The sequence below is a fragment of the Enoplosus armatus genome, chromosome 8, assembly GCF_043641665.1.
Source record: "Enoplosus armatus isolate fEnoArm2 chromosome 8, fEnoArm2.hap1, whole genome shotgun sequence".
Classification (NCBI taxonomy): Eukaryota; Metazoa; Chordata; class Actinopteri; order Centrarchiformes; family Enoplosidae; genus Enoplosus; species Enoplosus armatus.
This window is the reverse complement of record NC_092187.1, coordinates 7406878-7423972: the sequence shown is the minus strand read 5'-3', so window position 1 is coordinate 7423972 and position 17095 is coordinate 7406878. Positions and strand designations below refer to the sequence as shown.

Below are 17095 nucleotides of genomic sequence, written 5' to 3'. Positions count from 1 at the left end.
AGGTAGACCATCTCGTACTTATAGAACAAAGACATGGTATAATGTAATAAACACCATGTAAATAAAACATCTATGATAAACTCAGCGAATGACTCCTACACCAGCGCTTAGTCAGACATGATGATGTATGTGAGTCAAGGTCATCTCTCCACTCTAGAGATGAAATGTAGTGAAATATAACACTCACACAGAGATGGCGGATATGGTGATAAGCCTCCATCTCAAACAGTGTGAGGAGTCTTTAACAGATGAAGAGATGAGAGGAGAACAGAGGTGTGCAGATGTGCTATGGTTATCTCTGTGCCACACATTACCATCTCTCACTATGCTACTTTGAAACGCTATCACCCACACACATCTCATTTATCTTTGTATTCAGCTCGGCTGGGCGGTTAGTTCTGAGCTTAGTTTCAAAATAGTGGAAGATAATTTAGGGGTTTTAGGGCACTATAACAAAATCAGGTAGAGTATGTGAGCGACTGAAGGTGACTACAAACAAGATGCTTGTTGGATTATCAAACGCTACCTTCAAACCTGTGTGTCCGACGTCAGAATCATCGGGAAATGTGTCTGATCATTTTTGTAACTTTCCAGAGTCGACAATCTGACAATCACGCCCAGTGATTGGTCAGGTGTGTGGAGGTGTGAAAGTAGGCGGGGTTAAAACTTCTCCCTCAAGGTCTCCATCACTTTTTGTTTGTAACAAGTACAACACCATGAATGCCCTCGAGGAAAGACTGAAAGCTGCTGCCTCTCTCTATACCAGCAAGATTTTTGCCCGTGGCCGTTCAGGACAGACAGAAAAAGTTCATACTAATAGTTCATGGGTGAAATAATCAAGAAAATACATCTTACTACAGATATATATGCACACATGTCAGCCAATGAGAAACAAGAAATGTGCAGAAAAGTATGTTTATATATGAATATATGTTTGTCCACCAGAGAGCACTGACAAGTTGATTTTTACACTGTAAAGGTCTCAGTCACCACATCTCATGGTCTCTATGCATAATAAGAATTAGCAATAAGCAAATACAATGTCTGCCTTCCAGCTGCAGTCCATGATCATTGAGACCAGACTGCACCGCGGTGAGATGGTCGAGATAGAAAGAACAGCGTGCAACAATCGAGGATGAACCCGTTCTTGATGTTAACATTCACTGCGCTACATAACTGTATTAGATTTGCATTTAAAGCATATGTTGCTTCATTTTGATTTACCTCACAGTGTCAGACTGAAGCGTCTGTTGTGGGCGGATACAGCGACTGGGATTAAGGCGGATGTTGACACTTGCCGGTGTCAGAAGGGATCTATCACTATCTTCCATGGAATCGTAAGTCAGACAGTAATTGCAAAGCACGTTGAGCACATCATTGAATTGAATGCAGAATATCTGATGCAATCAGAGGTAATTATGCAATCAGCTTATGCTATTTTACTCTAAGCAGATGTGTTTTTTGTCAGAGGTCGTAATCCTGAAAATCCCAACTCCCCCATCAGTGATGAAAAAGAAATCAAATTCAATGTCATGAAGACGAAATATTAAAATATACAGAGCCGCGACAACAAACCGCTGCATTCAGACCCCGACTGAGCTGAAAGACAAACATCATCATCATTACCTTATCTGAGGAAATAAACTGAACCGAGAGACGAATGCCGGTGACTTTGGCGTGTGTCCTAGTGATAAAGTGGTAAACACCACCATGAAATACGGAGCGTTACTTCTAAAGTTCACATCAGACATTGAAATTGAACATTATTTCTGCAAGTAAACTTCAAATCATTCAAAGAACCTTAAATGATGTAGTTGACAAAACAATCTCCATTTTAGGTCGACTTACTCACATGTTACGGAGCTTTAAGTGTGTATGTGTGCATAACAAATGAACAATCTCAACTGCTGATGAAGACCATGTGATATGGTCGAAAGCACAGGAGATTTTTTCTTGTAAATTGCTGTTTACAAGGACAAGAATGAACCGTCAAGCTAGACAAAATGAAGTAATTGCTAAATTTGTCAAATCATAAATTGTTAGGTAGTGGTCTTTCATGAACCACAACTACACAAAGAACCAACATTTAAAACAGGCTTATATTGTGTTTCCACAGTGTCATGTCACACTCTCCACTCTCAACTGACAAATACATCTATTTGAAAAAGCTATTACAATATGATTAATTACATTTGTACTTGTGATGCATTTTAAAACTAAAGTAGTAAAATACTATTTAAAAAAGTTCAAGCCTGCTGTCTGGCCAATCAGATCTCCTGCTGCTGCTCTGTGGGTTGGACTTTAATCAACTTTTAGGCAGTTTGACAAAATGTTTCAAGCTGTCGGCTTTTATTAGACGTCTGTTTCAGACTATTATTTGAATATTACATTAACCTCTTTTCATAGTCTTTGTTTTGTGTTGTTTTTGAGTGGTTTTACTTTGGAGGAAATTGATCTCCAGAAATTCAGTTCTTAAAGTGAACAGACTCGACCGCTGCTGAAAAGGAAATCAGTTTCACTGCATGCCTCAAATGCAGTAACTGCACATACACAGTTTCCAGATAAACAACTTGTGCACCAGCACATCCACATTTGGGCTTTTTCCTCATCTGAAAACAGTGAGCAGCCCAATGTTCCCACTCTTGCTAAGCCTATTTATTTTCTCCCTCTCACCAAACTAACTGGTAACCTTTAATGGTTTCAGGCCAAGAGGCTCTTTATTGGAGCAGGCTGGGGTCGAGTCAGAGTGTGGAAGCTGTTTGCTCGAGCAGCGGGATGTTGGCTTATTGACGGATGTCAGGTCAAACAGCAGCTGACAGTGTTAATATCTGCTCCTCCTCGCCATAATGACATGTAAATAAACAGAGAGATGGCTCTCAGCTGGAGGCAGACAGGCAGAGCGCTGCTGCAAACAGCAGGCAGCTGGGTCCTGAATGCATCGCAGAGAGACAGACAGTGACATGTATACGGACAGACAGACAGACAGACAATAGAGATATCTGTTTGTTGTGTAGCGAATACTTGCTTTGCAATATGTTAAGGTATAATACAACAATAGTATTAGAGCTGTAAAATAGGCTTCGTGGTTCTGCGTCTGCACAGGAAACAGAGCCACTCATGTTACCAGGTTGGTTCAGTTTGGTGCACAATATTTTGTGGGCTCAGACTGAAGGGAGAGATATGTGGCTATTGGCTTCAATTACTTCACTTTTTTATCTTGATATTCTATGAACACCAATCTCCAAAGAATGATTCCTCATGATTTTGGTGACCTTTAGGTCAAAGTGTCTCCTACACTGACTCCCCACCTCTCGCCCAATGTCAGCTGGGATCAGTTCCAGCCCCCCGCGACCCTCTAAAGCAGGTATAGCTGATGGATGGATGGGTGGATGGAGAAATCCCTATGGTTTGACGTTCTTTCCCCATACATGACCTTTTGTCAAGTGCCGCCCCATCAATTAAGGTATCATTTTCCACCATACATTCCCCTTTGATTGTTTGTGTGTGTATTAAAGGCATTCTCTTTGTGAAAATGTTTTGTCTCCCTCAGAAACCGTTTTCTTGGTCAGCATTGCTTCCCTTTACTTCTCTTCAACAGTCTGAAAACTTTCACCTGAATTCTGTCTGAATCTGTGCAGCTGATTGCCGAACAGCTGTTTCATGTGAATGCATCATTGATTTTCAACGCTGAACGGGACACTACATCAGAGATGGGAAGGTATCTGGAAATAATGTGCACCCTCTGGCCAATCAGAATCAAGCATTGGCTGTGGTTAGGGTACAATCGTTTGTAAAAACTGATCACATAAATAAAACAGCGGATGTGAGTTTGAGGTTGTAGTTGTTCGTGTACTGCAGCCAGTCAACGCCTACATTTCATCCAAACCACAGGAACTAGAGGGGCTTAACACTTTTCTACCCACTCAGTCAGTCAGACAGCACCCTGGGCTCTGTTTAGTTTCCACGGAGGGAGGAGGAGAGGAGAACACTCACCGAGTGATAAATAAAGAAAAATATATCCTACAAACATTCCATCAGTGGGTATGATTTAAATTCCTCTGCTTTTCTGGCAGCTTTCTTGAGTAGGTCTTGTCTTTTATTTATTTATTTGCTATAAAGCTCTTTGCTTTGCTTCTTGCCAAACTGAAGCAGCATCTGTTTTTCAGGCGATTTCTAATTAACATCTACCCCCCCTGCCCCCACTCTATTCCTCATTATGGGAATGATGTAAATATATGTGCTCATCCTTTTTGATTTGTTGACATGGGAGCGTGCCAGTTGACAGCGTGCCCAGTCAAAGGGCTTAGTACGGCAAATTTTAATAGCAGCTGAGACTAATATTAGGCACCGCACTCATTGACATTCAGGTGCACACAGCCGTGTCAACACACTGTGAACTGGGGGCTGCAGGAGGACGGGCACAGGAATGGGGATGCTTTTATTTGTATTTTTTTAAGGGAGGGTGTGGGTGGTGGCGGGGGGGTTGGAGGTCCCCGTGTGCTCAGACTTCAACACATTTCCTCATTGATTTAAAAAAAAAAAAATAAGTTGTTGTTAATGTTAATGGAAGTGTATGTGGTGGCGGTGCAGTGTGCAGGGTTGGGGGGGGTGGGGGGGCGGGGTAGAAGAGGCCCCCCACATCCCCCCACCCCACCTCCTTATCTCAGGCCGACAGTTGTCAGGAATCACGAGCAGAGGCCTGAGTTAGCGAGGCAGGCAGGCAGGCCTGGGGATATGGATCAAAGAGACAGAGCTGGAGAACCAAAGCAGCTCTGATCCCCCAACACTGAAACCCACTCTATTCTATCCTTACTCGCCCGCTCTCTCTCTCTCTCCCTCTCCCTCTCTCTCTCTCCCTCTCTCTCTCTCTCTATCTCTCACCCCGACATCAAATAGCGAGCCAGAGAGCTCCACCATTCCAAAGCAGGCTAAATCTTCCTCTCACAACAAACCGGAGAGGAAATGAGAGCGCAAGAGGAGAAATGTGTTCCTCTTTACTCGTGTGATGTGTTGATGTGTTGGGGTCACTGTGGGAAGTAATAGTTTCATCTTCAGTGGCAGGTCACTAAGTTGTCTGACCTGACAAAAACGGATTAGTGGTCCAGCATCACTGACTGTCTGACTGAAGGAAAAAAAAAAAATCTTCACCACTCAGAGGGCTCGGAAGCAAAATAGATTTATGGGAATTTGTCAAAAAGTGTGGTTTAAAAAAAAAAGCTTTATTTTTGCAGGCTTTCTTAGGATGGGACGAGGAGGAGGAGGGGGGGGGGGGGGGGTTGTAACAACTGTGATGGTGGAGCTGTGAAAAGGGTTTCTATTTACACATGCAGTGCCATCACAGGGATGGCATTTCATACTGTCATTTTGTCTTTCTGTCAATAAGACTTGGAATTGGCTGCACACTCCATCTCCACATGAAAGTCAGCCTCTAATTCTTTCCCATTCAATTTGAGAGGAGGAGGCGCAGAAATGGCTTGTGTGAATTACATTCCAAATGCAATATAGCTGTTTCAAATTGAATTATTGCCTGTCAGACGTACAGCATATGGTCTTCCTGCAATTTTGAAGTGGGATCTTAGGAAATTCTCCCTACATTGTTATCTCATGTAAATGCCTGGGAACATGATGAAAGGGTCAACGGCAGTGAACCCATAATGGAAAAGCTTCAGCTGGTACTCGGAGCCATTCAGAAGAGACTGAGAGGACAATAAACACAGAACGCAGCAGCATTCACTGCAGATGCATTTCATGTCAGGAATGAATACTATTTCAATCAAATGAATTTACTGGAGCTGTTTTGATTTAAAATTGATGGGATTTCTTCCACAGTCGACTCACATGTTGGTGCTCAGTCCTAACACACAACAGTGGATGGTGAAAAAAAGCTTGTAAAGTCCTTAAGCTCGTAAAATATACCTGAAGGCTGTACAGGATGATGCAGCCATCTCAAATTCAGATTCTACCATTTAAAACGAAAAAGACAGCAGAAAATAAGAAGCTACATCATGTGATGAATGATAATGTTAAGATTTTATCTGTTCGCAGAAGGTAGCACAGAGCATTAGCCACATTTAGAGCAGCAACATTTTAATCTCTTCAAACCTCATTTTCCCTTTAAATAGCTTCAAACACTTTCCACCATCTTTATATATTTATATAGAATATATATATATTATATAAATATATAAACATATATAAATAAACTGTTGTGTGATTGTTCCACTGCCTAATTGAAGTTACTGTATATATAGATATATATATATATATAAATTACATTATATTGAACTGAAAGATAACATGTTATTAATGGATACACCAATCCATCAAATGTAAATATTGTGTTTTGAGTCATTTAAATCTGATAATAAGACTAAAATGCCATTTAATTTCACTTTCACTACTCAGCCTGACATTGTGACATGTTTGCATGTTGGCATTATTTTTTTTCAAGGAGTTTATTTTATTTTGTCTGTGGTTAATAATATGTCTGTGATGTATTGTATTTCCCCGTTAAAAGTTTTTTTTGTTTTTTTCCTCATCCGAATCGAGTGTCAAAGGACAGATTGTAAGGCCCCTTGAGGCAAATGTGTGATTTGTGATATTGGGATATACAGATACATTTAGAGAATACTGACATTTATTTATGATTAGAATTTATTATAATACTGTTTTTTGTTAAAACGTTTAATGTTGACACTTTTTTATTCCCCAAATATAGTATGTATACAAATGTGTATAAATACATATATTCCTTCAGTCTGGTAATCCCTAATGTAAACCAGTGCTGCATTTCTTCACAGAAAGGGATGGATGATTGTAGTAAACGAAGGCGGCCATGGCTCTTGATATTTATGCAGGTTTCTTTTGTAGCATTAAGCCTCAACACAACGATTAATAAACACGTGCTGTAGGAACGCCTCTGTTATCCCCAACTCTCCAGTACAACAGCAAATCTCTTTTTTGTCACCAAATCCTCACGTCGCTCCTCTTGTCAAAGAAACAGGAGGAAGGAAAGTCAAACCAACCAGCTCAGAAAAAAACAACTGTCAATAAAATGTGAAGAATAAGAGAGTCATTGCAGACAAATGTGGTGTTGAATTTGATTTTCCAACTCTTTGTAAACACCATTTCAATCTTATTTTCTGCCTGTTAGAGGGATCTTGTTGTTTGGGGTGGGCTGCACTGCCCAGTGTTTGTGACTAATTGCATCAAATTTCTTCTTCTTCAGCCAGTGATGTGTATTGATATGAGCCAGTCGTCTATTCTGCCACCGAGAACAATCCCTCCTGAGCGCACAAAGTCTCATTTGGAATGGTTATTGTTCAAGAGACCAAGGCAGGATAACACGGGGAATCCCTCCCTCCTCCCTGTTGGTGTGGACACACAAACACATTGACACAGAATTTCTGCTGCCAACTCTTTGTGAATGAGACAAGCTGTGTTAACATCTAGCAATGAGTGATTTAAAGTGAACATTCATGGCACTACAGTCTGATGCTGCTTGTCCACAGTGTTCAGACCAACATTATCACTGCATGAAAAACCAACCGTATCGCCAGACAAGAACATCAATATTGACTCTGTAAAAAGCCCTGGATTATTTTCAATGACAATGTTTTACTTATGTCCAAAAAGGATCACTGTCTAATATCCTTGCACAGCAACTCGGCCATGGTTAACGTTAGGGAAGGATTGTGGTTACAGTTAATAGAAAGACAAACATTGATTACAGGTTTTGTGACAGGGCATGAATCCCGGCATGGAGGTCAGATGTGATACATGTCAATCCACCACCCTGATGTTCACACCTCGCTACATAAAGGATACACGACACTGGCACCAAACGTCACGGACATAAATTGTAAGGTGTAGAATCATCCGATATCAATGTAATTCCTAGCGATACTGGGCTGGAAGAAACACAGCCCCCTCATTAATTTCGATGACACCACTGTGTTTCCACACTCGAGGTGCTGACGAAGAGCTAGCAAAAATCTGATCCTGGCTTGTTGCGAAGCAAAGCAAAGCAAACTTTATTTATATAGTGCATTTCATTCCTGTGGAGATTCAATGGGCTTCACATAAAAACATATGGTGTGTGTACCCATATACAGTACATATACTGTAAATATACCCATGTAAAACATACCTGTGTATAGACAAGATAGAAACACACAACTAGAGCAACACTTTCAACGCAATAAAGGAAAACTAATCAAATGCACAGAAGAACAGGTCTGCTTAATGTTGGATCACATCTCATACAATCTGGCAAATTATTCCAGCAGCTGGGACCACAAAAGCCAAAAAACGACTTCATCAACTTCCGATTTAACCCACGGGCAACAACTAGAAGGCCTGAGCCAGAGGACCTGCAGTCAGAGTCATCTGATAGGCTCATAACGAATATTAGGTCAGAGAGGTGCTGGTTAGCAAGACTGTTCAGGGCTTTATAGGAGAAACATTTTGTGATACTGGAACTAACTGGGAGCCAATGCAGAGATCTGAGAACAGATGTGATGTGATCAAATTTCTTGTTAGGATTCTGGCAGCAGCATTTGGGATAAGCTGTAGTCTGCCCACAGTCTTTTTAGGTAACGAGAAATAAATGCATGTTTATATTTTTTTCTGCATCTGCCTATTTCTGCATTTAAATGGCTGCATGCATGTATGTTAACCAAAGTGCTTTACAATTTGCCTCTCATTCACAGACACACTCACCCATCGATGGCAGTGTGCAACCATGGAAGGTGCTGGTCTGACCCTCCGCCCCATGATTGAAACAAGAAGCCTCTTACTCAGGTTGGCGTACAGATGTCACAGTTTTGAGGAAGTCATGCAGTCCTCAGATAGACTTCCACTAGCTGGACAATCAGCACTGGAGTGCTTGCTACACAAACGACAGCGCCTTACTCAACAGCATTGTGTCTGCTGTGGAAACCTTCAGGTGTCTGGGATCCACAATCTCCCAGGACCTAAAGTGGGCGTCCCACATAGACTCCATCATCACAAGAAGGCCCAGTAGAGGATGTACTTCCTGCACCAGCTCAGGAAGTTCAACCTGCCTCAGGAGCACATCCATCACTGCAAGCAGCAAGGTTCATTATTGTTAGTTGACTAACAGTCTTTGGCCCAAAGTGAAACAGGATTTCTCCCAATCCTCCTGATTACTGTTCCACCACTGCAAGAATTTACTGACTAAAATCTGTAAACTGATCCATTGTATACCAGTGGGAATGGAACACCACCAGAGCTTATGTAAAAATAACAGAAAGTTTTGTTCAAAGAGCTCTATGTAACCACCCAGGTTTATTTGGTTCAGTGAAAATCTAAACAGATATGACTCAATGAGTTTACCACTGGACTAAAAACCTGTTACTCTGTGTTCAGAGAGAACATATATAATAAAGTAATTTACACTAAACCAAATATCACACACAAACAGGGCTACAGAACTTGGATATCAGCTACAAGTCATCAGAGCAGCCTGCACTGACAGCAACATCTGTTAATTACAAAATGAGAAACGCTGCCTGAAATTAATGATCACAGTCATTAGTCAGTGAGATTATTTCTTTTCTACTTTTTCCCCTGAAGAGTGGATAGGATTTGTTCTCCAACTGAACATCTTTCTGGTTGAAAGTTCAAGCCAGAATCCATTATGAGCCATGGGGTCGAACAATGTGGTTAATTGCACAAACTCAGGGATGGGCGATAAAATGAATTGTTAAATGTTATTGTTCTAATTCACCCGTTAGCAAAGGGGTGTGTGCAGCTAAAGCTGCAGTAGGCAATATTATTTCATTATAATTTTGGTTGAAATAATTCATTTTGACCATTGCATGTCACTAAAAATATTTAATTGAAGGGCTCAGTCTGAATCAAACAGCCAATCAGGGTTAGCTAGCACGTAACTAGCCAATCACAGTTTAAAAAGATGATCTGATTGCGGTTTATTTCAATCTGGTGTATTCCCCATAAATGTGGCTATTGTGACTTGTGCCAACTTTGTACTTGCCCGCTCTATTGTAGAGGATTCATCAGGTATTGGTCTCTGACATCACTGATAAGTACAGTGACATTATGTCCAACAATGAAACTGGTGGACAAGTTGTGAGGATGGGGCAAATGTCCACATAGGCCTCTAGTGCACAATGATTCTCCAAGGTCACTAACTCCACTGTCATGAGGACCATCGTTGTGCCAGTTACTTGGAAAATGTAATTAATTACTTTTTGCCTATTACTCATCACCTAACCTCACTAATTAGTTAACAGTAGAAGTAACAACTTTTTTCATTACTTTCCGTTAATCAGTCTACGTCTGTCAAAGGTGACTCCCAACAAGGTTAATGTTAATGCTACATGTGTAGGAACATCATGATTTAATGAGCAACCAGCCATCACTTCATATACAGCAAGCTCGCACTCACCAGGAGTCCCCTCCTCAACTAAGTCACCAACTTCAAACTGAAAAAAAACTAAAATGTCTCTCCGCTGAACACACAAAGATGAAACTGATATGAATCCTATCCGACTCCCAGCAAGACAGACACAGAGCACTGCTGGAATCACAGTAATGCATTACAGCCCAACACTGATGAGGTTGACATTTAGTTTTATGTACTGGACTGCATTCATGGCTGAGTTAATGTCACCATGACTACATAAATGTAACAGTAGTCCAGCAGGTCTTACCTGTGGGGAGAGTCCGTTGCTGACAGGGTTGACGTGGTTGCTGGGTGCTGCAGAGCTGATGAAGGAGTCGGAGTAGCTGGAGAAGCCGTGGCGGTTGGAGGCTAGACCATAAGCAGAGCTGCTGTCGGTGCTGGACAGGCCGCTTTGGTGCATGGTGGACGGAGGTAACGGCTGCGGACGGTGAACTGTACCACCACCGTCTGAAGAGCAAAAGACAACAGCACATGACTGAGCACCATCTCACTGTACCCCAGTCTGATGTTGTGTGCATTAACACAGATCTATTTCTTTAATTAATTGCTAGCCCAGCCCCTCTCCTAAAGAGGGGCTGGGCTAGCAGTTTCGACCTGCTACCAGTCTGTGTGCTGAACTGGATACATATCTATGAACAGTGGTAGCAGTGGTGGCAGGTGAGAGCAGAGCTTTCAGGTGAGCAGTGTGGCAGCAGGCATGGCAGCAAAAGAGTGAGCAGAGCACTGACAGCTGAAGTACACCACCATGATGAAAAGGGTGGTTTGGATAGAAAGGTTTGTCATGTGAGTGTAACAGCAGACTTGGATTGACTGCCTGAACTAGATCACAGGCTTCACTTCATTTAGGGTGCGTTCACACCTAATCTGTTTGGTTCAAAACAAACTTAGTGCAGTTCATTTGGGCTGGTGTGAAAGCAGTTAAACCTGTGGTAGGCTGTGTTTGTGCTCCATATACTTTGGCAGTCCGTTAAGTCCATTGAAAAATGTGTGACACAGTGAGACCACAGTAATAACCCCCGAAAATATTACTGTGCATGACGCCTCCTTTTCGTCCTGCCTGTATAACTTGTTTATAGCTCTTGGTTCATTGGTAAAAAGTCAGTGTGAGCACAAACCGGACCAGAGCTAAAAGACAAGGCACGTCCTCAGTTGAATCTAAGTATCGGTAACCCTAACTCTGCCAAAGACCATTTGTGAGGGAAGAAGCTCCACTCTGTAACAATCGCGAGTAGATTTGAGTGTTTCAGTAGTTCCAACAGCTTCAGCAGAGTGAGGCGTCTTCTCTCTAGCATCAATTTTCAGAGTCTGAACCACCCGGATAAACTTTCATTCATATGAGATGGATAATTTAAGCTGATCAGTCTAATAGTTTTGAACCAGAATCTTTCAGTGTGCCAGATACAAACCAACATTGCATAGCCTATCTTCTGCTGCTACGTGTCAGATTGGACTCTGTATACCCAATATTAAAGGACTCAGATCGGGATTGGGGGCAAAAACACTTAATCAGGACATCCCTAACGTTTTCCCTTGGACCAGACCAATGAACAGAACTACAGGTGTGAAAGCACCCTTAGTTAAAGCTTCATGAATCCATTTTTGGCCCCTAGGGGGAAGAAGAAGACCAAAACAAGCTAGTCTCCACCAACTCCTGAGGAAATTATATGGCTCTTTAGCAGCTAGATGTTTGACTTGCAACTTGATTTGCAAGTTGCTCATGAAGACTTGTCCTCCAACTTAAGATGAAAATGACACCTGACAAACTCAATCCAAGTTTTTCAATAGCAGGTCTCTGATGGGGGACAAATGAAGGGAAACAACTGAATAAATGAGTGTAGAAACATACTGAATGCAGACGCTTCAAACGGGACACGAGGGCTCAGTGAAGTTTGATGAGGATGAAACTGATGTGAATCATATGCTATGACCTTCACAGTCACCAGACCTCAACCCACCTGAACACCTATGGGAGATTTTGGAGGCACATGTTAAGACAGTGCGCTCCACCACCATCATCATCAAAACACCAAATATGTTTTGGAAGAATGCCGTTCATCTGTCTAGTAGAGTTCCACACACCTGGAGAATCTATAATCTATAACAGACTATAATCTGTTCTGGAGGCACCTCACTAACACTTTGCATGTTGGAGTTTATATTTGTCACCCATCTGTATATATATATCTATATATATATAGATATATATATATATTATCAGTGTAAAAGTGTTATCTACCTTGGGGCAAAGTGTTGGTTGGGTAGCCGGACTCTGGCAGCTGGTACGTAGGAAGTGTTGGCATCCCTGTGGGAGGAAATCCACCTGGCAACAGGTGGTTGAATGCTGCTAGCTGATTGGCTCCTGCTTGTTTTCGCCACCTGGCCCGTCGATTGCTGAACCACACCTGAAAAACAAAAGCATCAGTTCCATTAGTACTTCAACTTTTTCTCAGAGTCAGAGGGGGCTTTCCCTGTTTCATTTGAATAAATTACACATTAGCTGGCAGCTTAGGTTGTGTCACATGCTGTCAGTGTCACAGTGAAAACTGCTTCTTTGGGACAGATTTGTATAATAAAATTTTGACTTAAGGTTTGTACACAGTTTGTACCGACACACCCTGAAAGACACTTTTACATCACTGCAATAACTTCAACCACTGGAGGTCCCACACAAAGAGATTTTTAGCTGTGTTTAAGTTGCTATAATCATCATATTTGTTTCAGTCTTACTACATCAGAAGAGCTCCAGATAAGGAAACTTTAATATGTTAACAAATTGTGAAAACAAAAAAAGAGGTGACTGATCTTTGGCATGGAAGAGAAAGTAAATGGTGTGTCAATGAAGTGTGTGTGCACTTTATTATGCGTAAATGGAGTGAGTGTGTTTGCTTAATCATGCGCTGTTCCTCATTGACTTGAGGCGGCTGAACGCAGATTCAATGGGATGAATAGAGGCCAAAGAGGAGGCGTCAAAATCCCACAGCTAAACGCTTCACACATGACTGATCAAAGCAGCTACCACACTTACAACCTTTTAGTTTTTACACTTGGCATAGAGGCCTCCAGATCAATTTCATCTAAGAGATCTCACTTTACAAAAGCACGCAAGAAAATACAACAGGTTTCAATAAGCCAAATAAAAGGTTTTTAAGACCCCTTCAAAACTACCTCTTGATAAAATTTAAGCCAGCAACACAATTGCTGAGATTTTGCAGCCACGGTATGAATCCCATTAATATTGTTTTATTTTCCAGCACATAATTCATGTCCAATGCCAGCCTTTAGTATCAATTAAATTTTAAGACTTCAAAGGTCTGTCAGGTTGGGTCCAACAAGCTCCACCAATTACCTGGGGAGGGCAAGCATATATGCAGCCTGAGAGGCAAAACCCTGGGCAAACAGGTCCACAACCAAGCATGGCTGCTGCTTCCGTTGCTGCTGTGAGGGCACGGTAACAACTGAAGTGCATATAGATGTAATACAAACTAAAGTAGGGCCAGCTGTGAAGAGTGACGTAGCACTGTGTGGTTTTACAGAGGTGAGTGAATTACTTGGTCACATGACTTCCTGTCTAAAATCACTGATGACCAGCTGCATGATGCACAAAAATCACATAAAAAGACCCAAAACATTTGCTAGAGTGCAGGTCTCAAGTGACTTTAAGGTAATGGACATATGCAGTATCATCAGTTGTCTAGAGGTGAAGTGTAATTTTTGAAGGGTTTAAAAAGAAAACATGAGAATAGGTCAAACACACACACACACACACACACACACACACACACACACACACCTACTCCCTAGTCCAGTAAAATGAGCCAAAGCAGGCAGATTGTGAAACGACAAGAGGGTGTGTATTGCCAAAAGCTAAACTGTCCTCTTTTTCAACTCAGCATGGAACTAATTTCCAAGTTCTTAATTAAAGCCAAGTAAAAGACAGAAGCTCAGAACAAGTATCAGCCTGTCGCTGTGCAGAAAACACACTCACTGATTCTGTCTCTGCTCCACCGTCTTATGCACACACACTGTCCCACATTAGGACACATATGTAACTGCATTTTTATCATTTGCATCGTTTGAATCAAACCATACAATACCACTCACATGAGTTAATACAAGCACACACACGCAGACACACACATGCACACACCACACATCTAGAGCCGCAGCAGGAATCTATGTATTGCCTCCAGCTTTCCACCCGCCCACTTTCTCCAGGAATCCTCCTTTTTCATTTGGAGCAAATGAAAACATGCCTTTCAAGTGGAGAAGATCATTTGGACTCCTATTTCTGTAGAGGAGGCTCAAATAATTAGAACAGGTGTTGGAGCCCCGAGGTACTACTGCAAGAGAAGTAGAGTCTGACTGTTCAACTCAAGAGTCCAACTCACTCTGCAGAGCAAAGACATAAGAGACCATGAAGAGAAACAGAATATTACCTCCTCCTGATCAGAGCTGCACAAAACAGTTGACAATCCCTGACATGATATTTAATTTGTTTATTTCATTGTTCAGTTGCTTATTTATAAAAGCAGAATGTATAACTGTAGGTATGAATTTATGGTAAAATTGTGCCAGCAGGTGTTAAATTAAATAAATCAGAAAGCGTATTTCATGTTTTCAAAAACAAGGCTGATATTTAAGGCTGAAATTTGACACAAAATGGCTTTAACTGAATTTGATTAAACTCAGACCATATTCCATACTCTGAATTTGAAAGTTATGGTTTAGAAGACTTGACTGATCTTAAATCTGAATTTCAAGACTGAATTGCCAGACAACCAGCTGAGACCCTATTTGGCACATAACCTCTGTAAAACAGCAAATTGTGTTTTTTTGTTTTGTTTTTGTTAATCAGTGAGCTTTAAAATTGCTGGTAGGTGGATTTTGTAACAAAATGTTATTAGTAAATCACCTTGGGAAATGGTGATGGGCATTCTTCACTATTTTCTGACATTTATGCAATAAAGAACAAACAGATTAATCAGAAACTAGATTGTAAGTGCTGTTCATGTAACCAAAGCACACTTTACATACAGAAAACAAGGAAAAAACTATGTTAATGATATAACTGTAGGTGCAGCCCTTGTCTCTGGGTGACTGGTGAAGTAAATGGTAAACGGACTTCACTTACATATTTCAAAGCGCTTTACAGATTGGTCTCATTCACACACACAGCGACAGTTCAGCGTCTTGCCCAGGGATCGAACCACCAACCCAGAGGAGACGACCCGCTCTACCCCCCATGAGACAGTGCTAACCACTGCACCAACATGCCGCCCCAAGTAGTGACACTCCAATATGTGGTAGTGTCTGTGCATGGTGTGTGTAGTAAAGCTGCTAGTACACCGGTGTGGCCCAGAATCACTGAAGGAACTGTGTGTGCACATCAAACACATTTTTGTGCAGTAGTGTGTGTGTGTGTGCATGCATGCATGTGCATGTGTGTGTGGGTTAGTATGTGTGTGTGTGTTGACAGTGTGCTGATGCCCAGGATGAGCAGTAAAACCTGGATAACCTGATTGAATTTCACAGCAGTGAAGTCCAACAGAACAGAGACTGAGAGCCATGAAGAGGTTTGACATCAATCTCACACTAACTCTCTCTATATAAACTACACACTCACGCTCACACACGTTTCTTTTGATCAACATATCTCTTTCTGTTTACAATGTGCTTCTTAGTGAAACTTCATACTAAAACCTAAATGCTTTCCTCAGTAAAAGCCTCCCTCCAAACCCTCTATTTAACAATTTCTACAGAATCATTTTGCCTCCATTTTCGTGCCTCTCCGTTGCTACCACACCTGCCATTAGGTATCTTGACAGGGGAGCAACATCCCTCTAATATCTGCATTTCATAGAGGAGGCGACTGTCTCACTGGACATACCTCCAGCTGAAATACATGCCTACATACATACCTCCACTAACATCAGCACCATACATCATAACAACTCTACCATCACCACCGACACATCATCAAAATCTTACATCAACCCTGCTATCTGCCTTCAGACTGTTGCATTGTAAACACCACTTGACAATCAGAAGTGTTGTCTGTCAAACAAGTGAACTGAGTTTTATTAAAGCTGCCAGATATATGACGGAGAATTAAAAATACAACATTTGCCAACTGAATCTAATGAAAGTAAAAATGTACATCAAACCTCAAATTCACTTTGTGAAATCTACACTCCATATTGCCATATTTTTCCCTGACCACAACCACATATCACACTCTACTCTTGGAAGCAGCAGTTGACAAAACTGGTCACAGTCCACTTATTCCTTCCTCTGGAGCTTTCCACCAAATCAGTCCTCATCAGTAGATTGAGTTGTCATGTTCGAACCTTATGATTCTAAGCAATGACAAGTCAACATGGATGCAGACCATGTGACAAGGTTGAAAGCTCCAGAACAAGTGAGAAAGTGGACCTAGGGTTTAGATTGTTTTGTCAACAGTACATGAACAGATGACAAGTCGAGGTATTTAGATGATTCTGGTCTGCAGGTAGAAGTGGCAGAGTGTGGATTGGTTTCCATGCCATGCTGGTTTCTCACTCTCTCGGTTTTCCTGGGTCTTGATTGATCCACGTTGCTGTTGTGGATTAAAGCTCCCGTGAGACAGCCCAGACCCTTCTATGATCT

The 17095-nt window shown here is 41.6% G+C and overlaps 1 protein-coding gene across 3 annotated transcripts in view; it reads right to left on the bottom strand.

Annotated features, from left to right (window-relative positions):
• LOC139289139 (paired box protein Pax-7-like) overlaps nucleotides 1-17095 on the bottom strand; it is a 52721-nt gene that overhangs the window by 10224 nt on the left and 25402 nt on the right. For all 3 annotated transcript variants that reach the window (XM_070910662.1, XM_070910663.1, XM_070910664.1), the window contains exons 6-7: nucleotides 12687-12852; nucleotides 10698-10897 (exon numbers count right to left, since the gene is read on the bottom strand). In XM_070910662.1, the coding sequence (XP_070766763.1) occupies nucleotides 10698-10897; nucleotides 12687-12852 (366 nt within the window). The remainder of the gene's footprint in view (nucleotides 1-10697; nucleotides 10898-12686; nucleotides 12853-17095) is intronic.